This window comes from Dipodomys spectabilis, unplaced genomic scaffold (genome assembly GCF_019054845.1).
Source record: "Dipodomys spectabilis isolate Male_0828 unplaced genomic scaffold, ASM1905484v1 ptg000297l, whole genome shotgun sequence".
NCBI classification, from domain to species: domain Eukaryota; kingdom Metazoa; phylum Chordata; class Mammalia; order Rodentia; family Heteromyidae; genus Dipodomys; species Dipodomys spectabilis.
In genome coordinates this window covers 2,209,045-2,225,030 of record NW_024870974.1, presented here as the reverse complement: position 1 = coordinate 2,225,030, position 15,986 = coordinate 2,209,045, and the positions used below count along the sequence as shown (strand labels likewise).

Here is a 15,986-nt window from a genome sequence, read left to right as displayed (position 1 = left end):
TTGTTGTTTTTTGCAAATGGTAAAGTCAAGTAGCTACTGTTGAACAAGTAGGAGCGTGTATAGAGAATAATTTGCAAAAATCTTAGAGCAAAGGTAACAATGACTGAATAGTAAATGAAAAGCACTAAAACTATTTTAATACACCAAAGTGAAGTTTCTTTGGAAAACGATACGGGTGTACTCATGTAAAGACTTAGCTTCTTGCACTGGTTTATTATCTTTGGTTTGCTTTAGTAACTGCAGCTGGTATTCAAGATTTGTTATGATGGTATGTCACTTTTTACAGCTATGTTGTTGAACATCTCTGTACCTAAGATGCTTTTCAAAATTGTATCTAATTTTACTGCGCTAAGGAGTTATGCTGCTTATGAGTGCAGCACGTCTTGATCAAAGTCACCCCTCCTTGCTACTCCTCCATCTCTCCCAACGCTCCCCTGCCGTTCCTCCAGCTCCCTGGTTCCATTCTCACAAACGTACATGGCATAGTGTGGCTCTATTTGTCTGTCATTCCTCATATTGACTTTAAGTCCTATTTTCCAGGTCTTTTTCAAACCAATCTGTATTTTACACTGTTTTGGCTGACAACACGCTTGTAAAGCCTTACTCCAAGATACTGCTAGAATACAGGTCCTGTGTGTCCGAGACATACAAGAGCTTCTGATGCAGAACAGAAGTATCAAGAGGTCTGCAGCCAGACACAAATGACTCTCCAGAATGAAGGGCAATTAATTCTCATGTACTATACTGTATATAATAACCATATCTACAGATAGATATGAGGGCATGAGAGAAAATTTTCAGGGCTGTTATGAATTTTAAATATAATACATGATGAATACCTTTACTTTGTCTTTGTCCCATTAAAATATAGCTATTCAAATTTAGGAAATAAGCTATTTCTTTTGCAGGATTTTCCCCCTTTTTCTCAAGGAATAGTTTTCTACCACTTGAGCCACAGTTGCACTTCCAGCTTTTTTAGTAGTTTACTGGAAGTAAGAGTCTCATGGACTTTCTTTCCCAGGGTGGCTTTGAACTGTAGTTCTCAGATCTCAGCCTCCTGAGTAGTTAGGATTACAGGGCATGAGCCACCAGTGCCTGGCTTAATTACAAATTAATTTGGCTACATATTGGTGGCTAATGCATATATAAGCTACCCTGGAGGCTCAGATCTGATGATCATATTCAAAGCCAGCCAAGGCAGAAAAGTCTATGAGACTCTACTTCAATTAACTAGCAAAAAAAGCTGAGGCATGGCTCAAGTGGTACAATACCAGCCTGAGCAAGAAAGCTAAGCATGAGCGTAAGGCTCTCAGTTGGAGACCTGCTACCCACCCCCTTCCAAATTAATTAACTAATTTAAAGACAATTTTTTCCTCATGAGTTTACTTAGGGACTTTCTTACTGAAGTATGTAGATTCTTTTTTCCCTTAGCTATTTTTTTTTTTGTAAATCAAGATCACAAAAACTACCAATAATGTTGTTGTTGATTTAGTATGGATATTGTTGCATTATAGATAATTTACGCTTTTGACTACAAAGCTACCATGAAAACAGCAATCTAGGGGCAAAAGCGACCACCAGTACACTAGGTGTAGGGAGGAAGAGATAGAAGGAGTTCAACACAGAGTTGTGTTATATTAACAGGGCATTACTGTTCTTAAGGTCAATATTGGTAAGTACATTGCCGCCTTCCTCCATACCATCTGACAGGCTATAATTCATGTTGCTGTTGATTCTGTTAAGTTTCATGTGCTATACCTTAGGAACTAGGGTTTTTTGTTTTTGGTGGTACTGAGGTTTGAACTCAAGGCTTTACACCTGCTACACAGGTATTCTTATTTAGGGTCTTGCTTTGGGTCTAAGTTAGCTGGGATCACCATCCTTCCATTTATGCTTCCTGTCATAGCTGGGGTGCAAAATACCACTATGCTCAGCCTTTTCTATTGAGATGGGATCTTAAGAATCTTTTTTTCCCCCTGGGTGGACCTTGTGATCTTCCTGACCTCTCAAACAGCTAAGATTACAAGTGTGAATCACTGGTGGCTTTGCTGTTTTGTTTGCACTTCCATCTTTTAGACATATTCTTCTGCTCTCTCAAACTTGCTCAGCATTGTTCTTCAATATGATTTACGGCTCAAAAGACTTTCTGTTGACTGCATTCATGCCGAACTGTAAATCATGTTTGCAACAGTTGGTTTATATTGAAGAACGGAGAACAAAGTCCGTGTCTGTCCACACCAAATCAAAAGAAGCTAGTAGGATCACAGTCTAAATAATCAAAGGCTACGAGGATTTACAACAACATGATTAGTACATGATTAATCATGTACTAATCAAACCAGCAAACCAGCTCGTACCCGATGTGAACGAAGTCATCCTGTCTCATATTAAAGTCCTGGGGCACTGACTCTAATCAGTTAAAGAGTTTTCTTTATAGACTGGTACATTGTTAAACTTGCCATCTGGCCCCAACAGCTGATAGGACTCACACAGCCCTAGAGAGGCCCTAGAACTTTCCTCCTGGGACATATTTAGTGTCATGATTCCTAGCTCAGAGCTTTCTTTGACGAACACTACAGAAAAAACCTCTACACTGGTAGTGGGAGTGGAGGGTGGAATCTTATACAGTAGCGAATTGGTTAGAAAAGGGTTTACTCACCTGTGGACCCGGTTGACCCTGTAATGAAAAAGAAGAAAAACAATTACAAAATTGTCATCCACAGTGAACTTTTCATAATGGAAACTTAAACTACTTCAGAAAAATCTTTACAAACTCTAGTTGAAGATAACACTACTCAACTATGGCTAACTTAGCTTTCCTTGGTGACTTGAGACATCATATTGCACTTTAAGGGTGACAGTGATTGGGATGTATTGCACTTATAACTTGGTATGGTAGTTTGAAACTCCTTTATACAACTACTTAAAGATAATTTTAAAAAATTTAAGAAATTAGAAAAAATCATACTGCATCTTAGTATCTTTAAGCTATTCATCTAAAATTTTGATGTTATGGCTTATTAAATATAATTCCAAAATGATTCATAGGTTGTAGCATACTCTAAGTTTTAACTAGGAAAAGGGAATATAGAAAGAGTAACACTTCACATTATTCAAACCCATGGGTTAATCACATCATTTTAATCAACAGGTAACTAAAAAAAGAGACAGGTGTATATATACATATATGTATGTATATATACATATATATATACATGCATATATGTCACATCTCTTCTATGGGTTATATGAAAAATTAAAATGGAAGACTCTTGAAACTCAGAATCTCTTCAGGAGAATCTATTTGCTATAGTTGCTGAGATTTTTCTGGTTCCTGTGGCCATTCTACAAATGAGAGACGTTTCCTGATTATACTTAAAATGAGGCATTTCTATATCATACTCAGTAAATGATTTAGCAAAACATATACATAGGTGATTATATGCAAATATGCACTGTGCTATGAATTTTATGTTAGTGAAAGTGAGAACAAATATTCGCAATAAAATCTGACAGATGCATTTGAAAGTCTATACAGTACCAAGCACCTGAGCACATTAATACATGATGTGACCTTCAGTTCTATGGGTGTGTGTGTGTGTGTGTGTGTGTGTGTGTGTGTGTGTGTGTGTGTATGTGTGTGTGTGTGTGTGTGTGTGTGTGTGTGTGTGTGTGTGTGTGTGTGTCCTGGAATACAGTGTACATGAAAGACAAGAATGGGTGGGTAGTAAACAGACTTCCCAGAGAATCAAATTAGACAATTTGTAACTCTGTCAAAAGACACAGGCTAGCTCTGCAAATCTTACACAGGACGCAGGGACGGTGTGTGCCAAGTTCTCTTACTCAATATATGTTGTGGGAATCTATTCACTAGTAAACACCTACAACAGTACAGTAGCTTCCATCTGCTGGCCATCATAATGGAGCCATCTGGCCCAGAGGAAAGTGATGAAGAGGAATCTGTGGTTTTGGCAATGCTTTAACACAGTAGGAACGCAGGGCAGGAAGACAGCAGGCCAGAGTCACCAGGAAGAGCACCTCAGAAACTCTTTGATGACTGACATCATTGGGTGATAAAGATTCCGTACAGGCTGACAAAGGAAGTATTTCAGAATGTCCTTATGCTGCATCTCAGAGGTTCACTGGGAAACAGAATCATCTGCAATCATCACTGGATATTTTTCAAGTCTATTCTAATTTTGGATGGTGAATGTTATTAATAATTAACTTGAGAAAGTTAACTTTCTTCAGTTTTCTAAAACATCCCAAATGACTATATATAAGTCCTGCTCAACCTTCACAAAACATAATGTAAGTTGATTTTTAAAAATAGAATTACTGAAAAGGCCTTTTTTTTTCCTCCCTCCTCTTCTTAGCAAATCACCAAAAAGTTTCTATAAATAAAAATCTGAATCAAGTACAATCAAGGCCGTGCCAAGGGAAACAGTTAAATCATAAAAAGACCAAAGCCAGGAAGGCACAGGCAGCTGTGGAAAAGGCTGAGGGTTCTGGGTTCCTGATTTACTGTCCCTTGGGGCACAAGCCATGCCCAGGGCTGCTCAGGCACCAGAGGGAAGGAAGAAAACAGAGGAACTGACTTGCAAAGCCATAATCAGAACAGTGTGGTAGAAAAGCATCAGCCAACAGCAGATGCTTGACAGGAAGACTTCTAAGGATGTTAGATATTTGGTCGGCCATGGAGCATGATAAACGAGGAGAGCAATCACGGGAGGATGTGCTGTTACTTTAGGCAATTAAAGAGCAATAGCAGCCATTCTTTGTTGGGCTGTTATCACAATTATGGTTGCCAGAATGTGCTAGCACTCCGTTCTAAATCGACAAAGTCATTTGGATTTCTCACTGAGGCAATTAGTTTCACTACATGATACTTTTTCTTAATGGTGATAAATCTATGTCATTCCTTTTAGATGGGTCAGAGGCTCCCCCCCCCACTTTCTTCATTTAACACATGCACAAATAGAGACACAAAAAGCTGTAATTTTAAGTCCCAGTGCTATTTGGAACTATCGACGAGGATAACAGACTCAAAGATTTTTTTAAACTGGGATCCATTTTCAATCAAAACCCCATTCATCTACAAAAACCTGAGGGAATATTAGAATTGCTCATGTAACTCAGAAAGGTACTATGTCTGCTTCAAGGTAATTAGAAGGAAATTTCAACCAGAGCTCAGAAAGTTGGGTGGGATAATGCAGTCATAATATTCAATATACATAGGTGAAAACGGAAGCAGGTAAGTTGAGGGGAGGGGGTGGAGAATGATAGAAAAGGTGGCACTGATGAAGATGCATTGTATTCACAAACTGACATGCTGAAACTCTTTTGTACAACTACTTAAGGATAAAAGAAAGTAATTTAAAAAAGAACTCAAACTTGTCATTAAGAAACTCAAGCTGTGTGCTAATGGCTAACGCCTGTAATCCTAGCTACTCAGGAGGCTGAGATCTGAGGATTGTGGTCCAAAGCCAGTCTGGGCAGAAAAGACTCTGTGAGACTCTTATCTCCAATTAACCACTCAAAAGCCAGAAGTAGTGCTGTGGCTCAAGTGGTAGAGCACTAGCTTTGAGCACAGAGGTTCAGAGACAGTGCCCAGGCCCTGAGTTTGAGCCCTAGGACTTACAAAAAAGAAGAAGAAGGAGGAGGGGGAGGGGGAGGGGGAGGAGGGGGAGGAGGAGGAGGGGGGGGAGGAGGAGGAGGGGGGAAGGGGAAGGAGGAGGGGGGGGGAAGGGGAGGAGGGGGGGGAGGGGGAGGGGGAGGGGGAGGAGGGGGAGGAGGAAACCCAAACTCAATGCTCATCTCTTTTAACATAGTCAAGTTTGGATATATTCTCCTAAATTAAGGGGAAAAAAATCTATGTTTCGCATTTTAGAAACCTTACTTTCTAAAACAAATCATTTAGAAGATGATTATAATAACTTCTTTTTTAAACAATTCTCCAATTCATACACTTGGATGCCAAGCTTGCTTCTTTTGCAGGTGAAAAGAGTATCTGTAGCAGAAGTGCATCTGAAGCTGTAGGTCCAGAAACCATCAGCAAAGGAACCCAGAGTGGCAGCAGGATTGTCCTGGTGGCAGGAGATCTAATTCTAGATGGGAATCCTGTCACAGCATCACCTTGGTAGGACCCCTTCGCCTTCGCAGAGCCACCAGCCCTGGGTGTACCAGCAAGTGGAGCAGCAGCGCTGTGTCTGTACAACACTAGCAAGCAGCACCCTTGCCCACCCCCCTGCCCTGGGAATCTGATCCCATTCTAATCTCTGATATTCCAGAGCTCAAACTACACAGGGTTTCCGAAAGTGTCCCTGAACTGCCAGGAACGGAAACCATTCTGACAGGCTGACAGGGATATTGTTACAGAACGATTGGAAAAATTACTATTACTTGGGAAGTGGTTTATTTTCAAAATGTCAGTTCTCAAGTAAATATTCTACAAAGGGTTATTCTGGCTTTTCCACACTGCAGAATAAACACTTCCAAGTCGAAAGGAAGTCCACTTAAGCTGGAACGCAGGTATCCACAGACCATGCAGGTTCAGATGCAAATCCTACTGACTGACACAAAAGAGGATCAGAGTTCTGTTCTCCAAAAACCACCCCCCACTTAAAAGTCATCATATCAATTAATTTGAAAGGTCTAGAAATTATTTTGCATATGAACCTCTACAGAAACAGTATAGGAAACTTCAAGAGGGTCAATGCCAACTATTTGTTCAATTCAAATACAAATCAAAATATCTTACATTTTAGAGTCAATAATTTGCAAATGACAGAAGAAACGAAAGCATCACAGATTGCAGGCTTTAATTTTAAAATGAATCCTGAATGTCTGGCAATTGTTCATACTTCTAATGACACTTACAACAACTGAGACAACCATTATTCATAGTTTATAATACCTGTTGCGTTTCCCTACAGGATAGCTTTTTCAGTAATTATTACTTTAGCTGAAGTTATATAATATTACTTAGGTAATAATAATGAAAGAGACTTTCAATTCAAAGTTTTCTTTTGAAAAAAAAACAAAAAACAATCTTAATCCTCAATGCTTTTGGGGGAGGAGTGAGGGGTGTTGGTCCTAGGGCTTGAACTCAGAGCACAAGCACTTGTCCCTGAGGTTTTTCTGCTCAAGGCTAGCACTGTACCACTTGAGCCACAGCTCCACTTCCAACTTTTTCTGAGTAGTTCACTTGGAGATAAGAGTCTTACAGACTTTCTCGTGCCCATTGGCTTCAAACCACAGTCCTCAAATCTCAGCCTTATTAATTGGGATTGCGTGCATGTACCATCAGCACCTGGCAGCAGAAACTTTTAAGTAGGATCTCACTTAAGTTGCTAACTTTTTTCTATATTGCATTCATTTACTCAAAAGTCTGAGTGATTTTGAGTTCCCACTTACCACCTTCTTTGAACTCATAGTATTTTTAACTATTCAAAAGAAAATGACAAAATTCTCAAAATATATCCTCCAAATTTCAGTATGTGAGTATACACTTAAATTTAAGTTTACCTTTATTCTCACCCTCGCTTTGGAAGTGGTCTTGGAGCATGAAAGGAGTCAGAGAGGTGTGAATTCAAACACCAAAGGTAAGAGGTCACAGCTCCACATTGCTATCAGGCCCAGAGTTTGTTAGAGTCGGCTGCTTTGTAAGCCTAAGTATTTAGGTTAGAATATCGCTATGTTATTTTATGCAGCGTTTGATTATGAATATGCATCATACTTTTCTAAATCACAACAACCTTTTTCACCACGCCATGCAATCAGGATTGCTACCAAGGGGTGAATGATCAGTTTAACGGATACACATTTAGGATAATAAGACAAGTATGGAACACCTGGGATGGGGGACCCCTGCTAGCTTTTTTAATTTTGAAAGCATATGCCCTATGATACAGGGGCATTTTTAAAAATTGTTATACTAATTTTCATTACAGTGTATCTATTGAATAATCTGGCTTCAGCTATGGCTAATAACATCCTTTAAAGTATGCTATTTTGACTGCTCTGCGTAAATGCTGCAAAGCATCTTATAAACATCTCTCTGATTAAATGTATACACACTCCAAATTTCATTTAATAAAGTAAGTGCTCAAAGATGGGGATTACAGGCCTCTCTACAGCTGTCCTGGATGTTCTGTATTAAATGCATGCTAGCAGATTCCGAACACCCAGAGAGTCAATTAATTCATAATGTCACAGTAAGTCACATAAAGCCTATGGCTCCAGCAAGGCAGAACCTAAAAATGAAAATTCACTTCAAAATTGGGGAGAAAAGGGGCTTTCAAGACCTACATGCTTCCAGTTGCATCATTATGGCCACCACGCACTATAACAAGTCACCAAGAGCTTCACCAATGTCATCTCCCTTTGTTAATTCAATAACCTTGCACATTAGGAATCATCTCGCCAGTTCATAGCTGGAGGAATGAAGTTTCAAAAAGGTGAATGTTCCTTAGTCATACAGGAAGCTGGAATAAGAACGTGGAAGACTGGGAACTTGGTGCTCTCACTTGCATTATGCTGATGGCTCAAACTACAGACTTGGGTGAAATTATCGAGGGAAAGTAAGGAGTATGATTGTTAATCCCCTTTTTAATTAGATAAAAGCTATTGGTGCTTTAGTTAGCTTTGAAAATACTTACAAACTTCTCTTTTGAAATGTTCAACATCCTGAACATAAAGGAAATACACACTATCTCACTCCAGTTAAACTGGCCCACATTGACAAGTCAAACAGTAATAAATGCTGGTAGGGATGCCCGGATAAAGGAACCTTATTACACTGTTGGTGGTATATAAACTAGTACAACCATTTGGAAAGTGGTACGGAGATTCCTCAAAAAACATAGAACTTTCCTAAGTCTCATGGGCATCTACCCAGAACATTACAAGTCAGGATAAAGTAAAGACACTTGCACACCCATGTTCATTGCTGTACTTTTCACAATAGCCAACTCATGCAAACAGCCCAGATGCCCTACAATAGATGAGTGGGTCCAAAATATATGGTACCTATATGCAATGGAGATTTTTACTCATTAGAAATCTGTCATTAGCAGAAAAATGAATAGACTTAAAGCAAATCATGTTATGTGAGGTAAGCCAAGCTCAGTGAGATAAATGACTAATGTTTTCTCTCACATGTGGAAGCTAGATTTAAAGCTTAACTGGACATATAACTTATACAGTGCTCCATGCATTTACAAACAGACTAAAGGAAGACATATTAAGGAAAGGAATCCAAAGGCATTATTCCTCTGAACATCTAAAATGCTACCTACCAAAACAAATTCCAGGAAATGAAAACTTTTGTTATTGTTGTAGGTATTTTGTTCTTGTTCTCTTATTTTTTAATTTCTGGGAGTGTAAAAGAGGGTAAAGGACTGGAGGGAGTAAGAGTCATAGTATTGCATATATACTATGTAAAAATGAGCTATGTGACTTATGGGTAATGACTGAGGGGGGAATGAAGGAAAGCAAAGGAAGAAATGACATTGGGGAAGAAGAATTGTAACCCCTTTGCACACTTCCTTAATAGTAACAATTCTTTAAAAAAAAAAAAAAGAATGTAAACAAAGAAAATAAAACCTCTCTCTCTTTGCCCCTCTTCCATTCTTCTCTTCCCACCCACCTCTCTGTGAGATCCACAAATGAATTCTCTAGAAAATCATTCCCTCCAGGCTAAGAACCCTGAGTAAAGAAATGTAAATGTTTCAGGGAAAGAGAGAAAGTGGATCCTAGAAAGAAAATGAAGGAGGTAAAGAACTTAAAAACATATGAAGCCACAGAAATCAGAAAAGAATTTTTCAAGAGAGAAGTTGATTCAATCAGAACTGCAAAGATTCCCATTGTATTTCATGAATCGAATACTGGAATTTCCTACTGTAAGTGCTTGTGTGATGAGGTAAGGAAATGGAGACAGGAAGGAATAATGAGCTCCAGAAACAGCAGGGATATGGGGTACCTGAAAGATTAAAATTCTTAGTTTGGGGAAAGAGGGCTGGGACTAAGCAGCAATGGTACAGAGGCAGAAAGTGGAAATCACATGTACCAACCATTTGCCCAGCCTTACGTGGATAGTTTTAGTTACTAGCTAGAAAAGAAAGCAGCTACTGAAAAGGATACAGAGTTGAGCACATGTGTTAAGGTAAGGTCCTTAAAAATGTTCACAACACACATTGTATTCACAAAATTCTTTGGTGAATGGCAGCTCCTTTGTACAACTACTTAGAAAGACAATAACATATTTTTTTAAATGTTCACAAACTGTTGAGAGACTTAAGAAATTGAGAGAAAAGAAAGGGCTTGAAGAGCAAAATCACTGTGGAATGAAACACTTAAGAAAGCAAAGACAGAATAAAGACAGAGGGATATCATATTTTCTAAGAAAAGCAGAGAATGAGGACAGATACAGAAAAACTTGGGTATACACAGTAGAAACAGACATATTTCATGCTCTAAGCTTTGAGGCAGCAGTCTGTTGGAGTAGGGTTGAGGTGGGAAGATGAGTTCTCTTCTATTTATTTATTTACTCACTCACCTAATATATGTTTAGCACCTACACTGTGCCAGGATTCTGCAGTGTTTGAAGAGTAAATAAAGGTAAGTCCCTGCTATTACTCTCGAAGGGGAGACAGACTTTATGAGAATGTTTATAAATAATATGGCAGATGGTGACAGCAACTAATAAAACATATATGAGGAAAGAAGGGTAGGGAATAGGTTGGTGGGAAGGTAGCATGAGAGAGGATTCTTAGCGGAAGTATTCCTCTTAGGGGAAGTTCCTTTTAGGGGAAGTACTCAGAGTGGTAGGGTCGTCAGGGGACAGGGAGAAACAACACAGAAGTGTTCAGGGCATGAAAAGAACACGGCTCTCATCTATCTTAATCTTACCCATCCCCTCCAATTTCCTTTATTTCCGTGTCTGTACACTGAGTATCATGACTGTAATTACCCATCATTCAACTAGCTGCCCCTCCCTTTAACTCTCACCCCCTCTCAGACAAGGTATGTTTTAGCTTCTTGGTATACATTTTCTTAAACTAGCTATTAACTGTTCAAATGAGTTAAGATCATGGAAATCCACTCTTATGCATAATACCATACTTCAGTCAGTTTGATCATGGAATGGTATTTTTAATGGTATACCAGCTGTTGGTAGTAGAAGGCTCAACGTACACATTTTTTAAAAAGTATTCCATCCTTGTGCTGAGTACTCGTGGCTCATGCCTGTAATCCCAGCTACCCAGAAGGCTGCGATCTGAGGGTTGCATTTCAAAGCCAGCTCAGGTAGGACAGTTTGTAAGATTCTTATCTCCAATTCAACACCAAAAAGCCAGAAGTGGAGCTGCAGTTCAAGTGGTAGAACACTTGCCTTGAGCAGAAAAGCTCAGGGACAGTGTCCAGGCCCTGAGTGCAAGCCCCAGGACCAGCATGCACACATATATGCATATATGTGCGCGCGCACACACTCACACACAATTCATCCTTATATAGATTTGTATTCAGGCAACATTTTTTTTTTTTTTTTTGCTGGTCGTGGGGCCTGAACTCTGGGTCTGGGTGCTGTCCCTAAGCTCTTCAGCTCAAGGCTAGCGCTCTACCATTTGAGCCACAGCGCCACTTCCAACCTTTTCTGCTTATGTGGTGCTAAGGAATCGAACCCAGGGCCTCATGCATGCAAGGTAAGCACTCTATCACTGAGCCACCTTCCCAGCCCTCAGGCAACATTTTTTTTTTTTTTTTTGGGTCCGGTCGTGGGGCCTGAACTCTGGGCATGGGCGCTGTCCCTCAGCTCTTCAGCTCAAGGCTAGCACTCTACCACTTGAGCCACAGTGTCACTTCTGGCTTTTTTCTTTTTGCTTATGTGGTGCTGAGGAATCGAACCCAGGGCCTCAGGCATGCAAGGCAAGCACTCTACCACTGAGCCACCTTCCCAGCCCCCCTCAGGCAACATTTTTAAGCACCTATAACGTGTCAGGCATTGGGGGAAGAAGAAAAAGTAAATCTTGTACTCTTTCAACTGGCAATTTACTGTAACACAAAGAGGTGGAGATATTTTCTTCAGATCCTTTTCTTCCCATCTTTCCCAAGCACTGGAATTCCTCATGACAGAGGATCAAATGGTTAAAAACTAGCTATTCCAAAACTAGCTATTCCTCTCTGTTAAAAAGAAATAGATTGTGTCGGGGGGAAAAAACAACCTCATTTTAACAGAAAACATTATATAATCAGCCATGTCTGGACAAAGTCAGATACTGTAATGTTTTCACTGAGAGCATCCTGAATACATGTCTTTGCTTCAGACATAGAAATGTTCTTCCTGGAGACAGGGAATGTAGCTTAGCACTTTCTGAGCTGCTGGCTAAATTACCTCTATTGATGAGGCTCTGCAGGTTCTTTGTGAGTATTCCTAAATCACTGCTGAGGGATAAAAGCAAGTGTTCTGTGAGCTGTAGTGGCAGCAGGCTCCTAGTCGACTGTGGGGGGAATTAGCAGATGCACCACTGCAGGAAGGCCCCCCACATCCTGCCTGGGGCATGGCTGAGTGGCCTTCCCCACAATGGTCTAAGAGAAAGGAAGTAGACTATGCTAAAGTAGACACTTGGATGCATAATTAGTATGCAAAATAAAAATAAATTAGACTAGCCCACCAGGACCTTCTTAGAGGCGGTCAAAGTCTTTGGAAATAAAGTCTGCTAATGCATTCTTTTCAAAGCTTTTTGATAAATGCAAACCTAAGTCTTGAGGGGAAAGTTTCAGTCCAGTTCACACGCCGCACAGACACACAGACACATGGTGCACGCGCACAAAGAACAGAGCGACTCACGAGGCGTGCATGAACTAGGATACGAGAGTGAGGGAACATGGCTCTCATCCACCAAGTCTGTCAAGGCAACCGGCCCTGCCATTAAGCAGGGGAAGGATTTCTTGCACTGATGTCAGAGGGCAGGTGTAGCCCAGATCTGGCTCCTTCAGCTCCTGGGTGTACTCCTGGGGGACCCATCTGCAGAGCAGTGGAATCCGGTCGCCTTGTTTGTACAGTCGCGTTGCAAATGCAGGCACGAATAGAGGAAAGTCATCCCGACCAGCAGAGGTCAAGCAATGAACCAAACCATGAATGCAGACCTTCAAAGTTTTTAAGGAAACAATAAATTCAGAGGTCTTTCCTTTCCCTCCTCCCCCCCCTAGAGAATGGAAATTTTAACCTGTTTATTTCCTGGTCAAGAAATAGATTTCTCAGTTCTTTTCACTATTCCTCTCCCTCCCTTCACAATGCACACAAGGTAGGAAAACAGTAATGAGAACTCTGCTGTAGATAATGTATTCTCACTTTAGTAAAAAAATTTTTCTACAACAATATCTTTCATCATAAACACCTATCATCCAAGCTTTTGTGACATGTACATTTTGACCCTTACACTAATACAAACAGTAACCTCACTGAAATGATGTTTGACTATGAAAATAACATGAAGTTACTAATACCAACATATTCAAATCTTTTAACTCAGTTCAATAAATTGCCAAACTTTCTTTCAACTCCATTTGCTATTTAAATTAAGTAAAATTAGCAATAATTTTGAGGCTTCACTCAAGTAATTAATGGATAATCAAGTAATTAAAGGGTAACATTTCTTGAGAAATAGGTAATACGTTCCCTTTAAAGTAGTCCTTAATGAGACAAGTTAAAAAAAACAAACAAACAGGGTCTGGGAAGGTGGCTCAGTGGTAGAGTGCTTGCCTTGCATGCCTGGGGTCCTGGGTTTGATTCCTCAGCACCACATAAGCAAAAAGAAAAAAGCCGGAAGTAGTGCTGTAGCTCAAGTGGTATTTTAGGGACAGTATTTTAGGGACAGTTGATTCTTCAAAAGCATCTTTGGTGCTGGGCGCAGGTGGCTCACGCCTGTAATCCTAGCTACTCAGGAGGCTTAGATATGAGGATCATAGTTCAAAGTTAGCCTGGGCAGGAACATCCAGAAGACTCTTTTTTTGGGGCGGGGGGGAGGGTGGGTCCGGTCATAGAGCCTGAACTCTGGGCCTGGGCACTAGCCCTCAGCTCTTCAGCTCAAGGCTAGCACTCCACCACTTGAGCCACAGCGCCACTTCGGGCTTTTTTTCTTTTTGCTTATGTGATGCTGAGGAATGGAACCTAGGGCCTCAGGCATGCAAGGCAAGTGCTCTACCACTGAGCCACCTTCCCAGCCCCGGGAGACTCTTATCGCCAATAAAACACTCAGAAAGCTGGAAGTGGCACTGTGGCTCAAGTGGTAGAGTGCTAGCCTTGAGCAAAAGAAGCTCAGGGACAGTGCCCCGGCCCAGAGTTCAAGGCCCAGGACTGGCAAACAAACAAACATCATTTATTCTACTTAGCAGAAAAATGTGATTTCTTGGGTGCACTCACTGAAATCAGTATCTTAGTCAATTTTTATAGATGCAATCTTTGGGCTGGGACGGTGGCTCAGTGGTAGAGCGCTTGCCTTGCATGCCTGAGGCCCTGGGTTCGATTCCTCAGCATCATATAAGCAAAAAGAAAAAAGCTGGAAGTGGCACTGTGGCTCAAGTGGTAGAGCTCTAGCCTTGAGCTGAAGAGCTGAGGGACAGTGCCCAGGCCCAGAGTTCAGGCCCCACGACCGGACCCCCAGAAAAAAAAATGAAATCATAGATGCAATCTTTTAAAATTTGCTGAAAGTGAGAAGTACACATATAACAAATATTAATTAAAACTTCATATCCTACTATGGGGTTTTCATTATATGTATGTATGCTGAAATATCATGTATATATAATACTGTTCATATGTGCATATGTGTTTTTGTCTACCCATCTAAGTTTGAGTGTTAACACAAAGGGTTTTTATGTAAGTACACAAATTCATACTATTTAACTCCATATGGGGACTTGAATAGATAAAGTTAAACATTTAGAAAACTTTGGTTAAAAGCAAAAAGTAGTAAGTTTGAAGATCTACAATTCAGAATGACATTTTCGCACCATTGTTGGTATCCTAAGGTATTGCCAAGCCTGGCCGGCACTGAGTGAAGGCAGGTGAGAACAAATACTTAACAGAGAGGTATCTTAGTAAGAGATTTATCATACTGACATTAGTAACATCCCACCTTTCCTAGCTCTGTCCTCCAACGAAAGCAGGATTTCACTCCTGAAATGACATTGTCTTCCAGTCCCCTGGCAAGAAACAGTCTAATAGGAACCATCTTTTTGACTGTTACCAAACTCTTCCCAAAGGAATGTGGGCCTAACTTACTGACATTATGATGTGTGTTATAAATCATGGACAGTCCCTACAGCAGGTTGAACCTTGTAAGCAACCACTTTAAGTCAATGGAGTATATTCCTAAGCAGAGAACAGAGGAGGTCAATTGCTAGTATAAGTTTACATGAATGCAATGTCTATTCTTTTTTTTTCAGCAGAACATAATCTTAGAAAATTCTCTGGGTGCTTTATTCTCTAAATGATTTACTGAACTTTCTAGAAAATATTGGGAGCTATTATGGTTTCTATAAAGTATTACAAGTTCTGGAAATAAATAGAAATGATAGAAATGGTCTGCTCTTTAAGGTTATTTTTGATGATGAAAATAAAAGTTTACCCCTTATAATAATGACTAAGAGGAGGCTTTCCAGTCCAAGTTCGTTTACCTTGTGTTTTTGATTAAATATCTGCACATAGGAAACTTTATAATTTATAGGAAATACACAATCCCTGTAGTGAGTTTCCTATGAATTATGATATTTGATACAAGGTCAAACAATTTTTCATTTTGTTCAGAATGTTCCAGTGATCTGAAATTGCCATCAGCTTGTTTATGATCTTTCAAACTCTCTTCTAAAGTCTATTAACAGCATGAAACTAAAGTTAAAAAAAGGAGAATTTCCTACCCTCCTTTCCCCTCCAAGTAGGAAAGTCAATGCCTATGGGAAAATAACATTCTCAACAAATAAAACCC

General features: G+C 40.0%; 1 protein-coding gene across 1 annotated transcript in view; it reads right to left on the bottom strand.

Moving 5' to 3' along the window:
• The window catches only part of Col25a1 (collagen type XXV alpha 1 chain), a 408,459-nt gene that overhangs the window by 165,807 nt on the left and 226,666 nt on the right, over positions 1 to 15,986 (bottom strand). Inside the window, exon 5 of the mRNA XM_042701800.1 lies at positions 2,660 to 2,677. Coding sequence (XP_042557734.1) covers positions 2,660 to 2,677 — 18 coding nt within the window. The remainder of the gene's footprint in view (positions 1 to 2,659; positions 2,678 to 15,986) is intronic.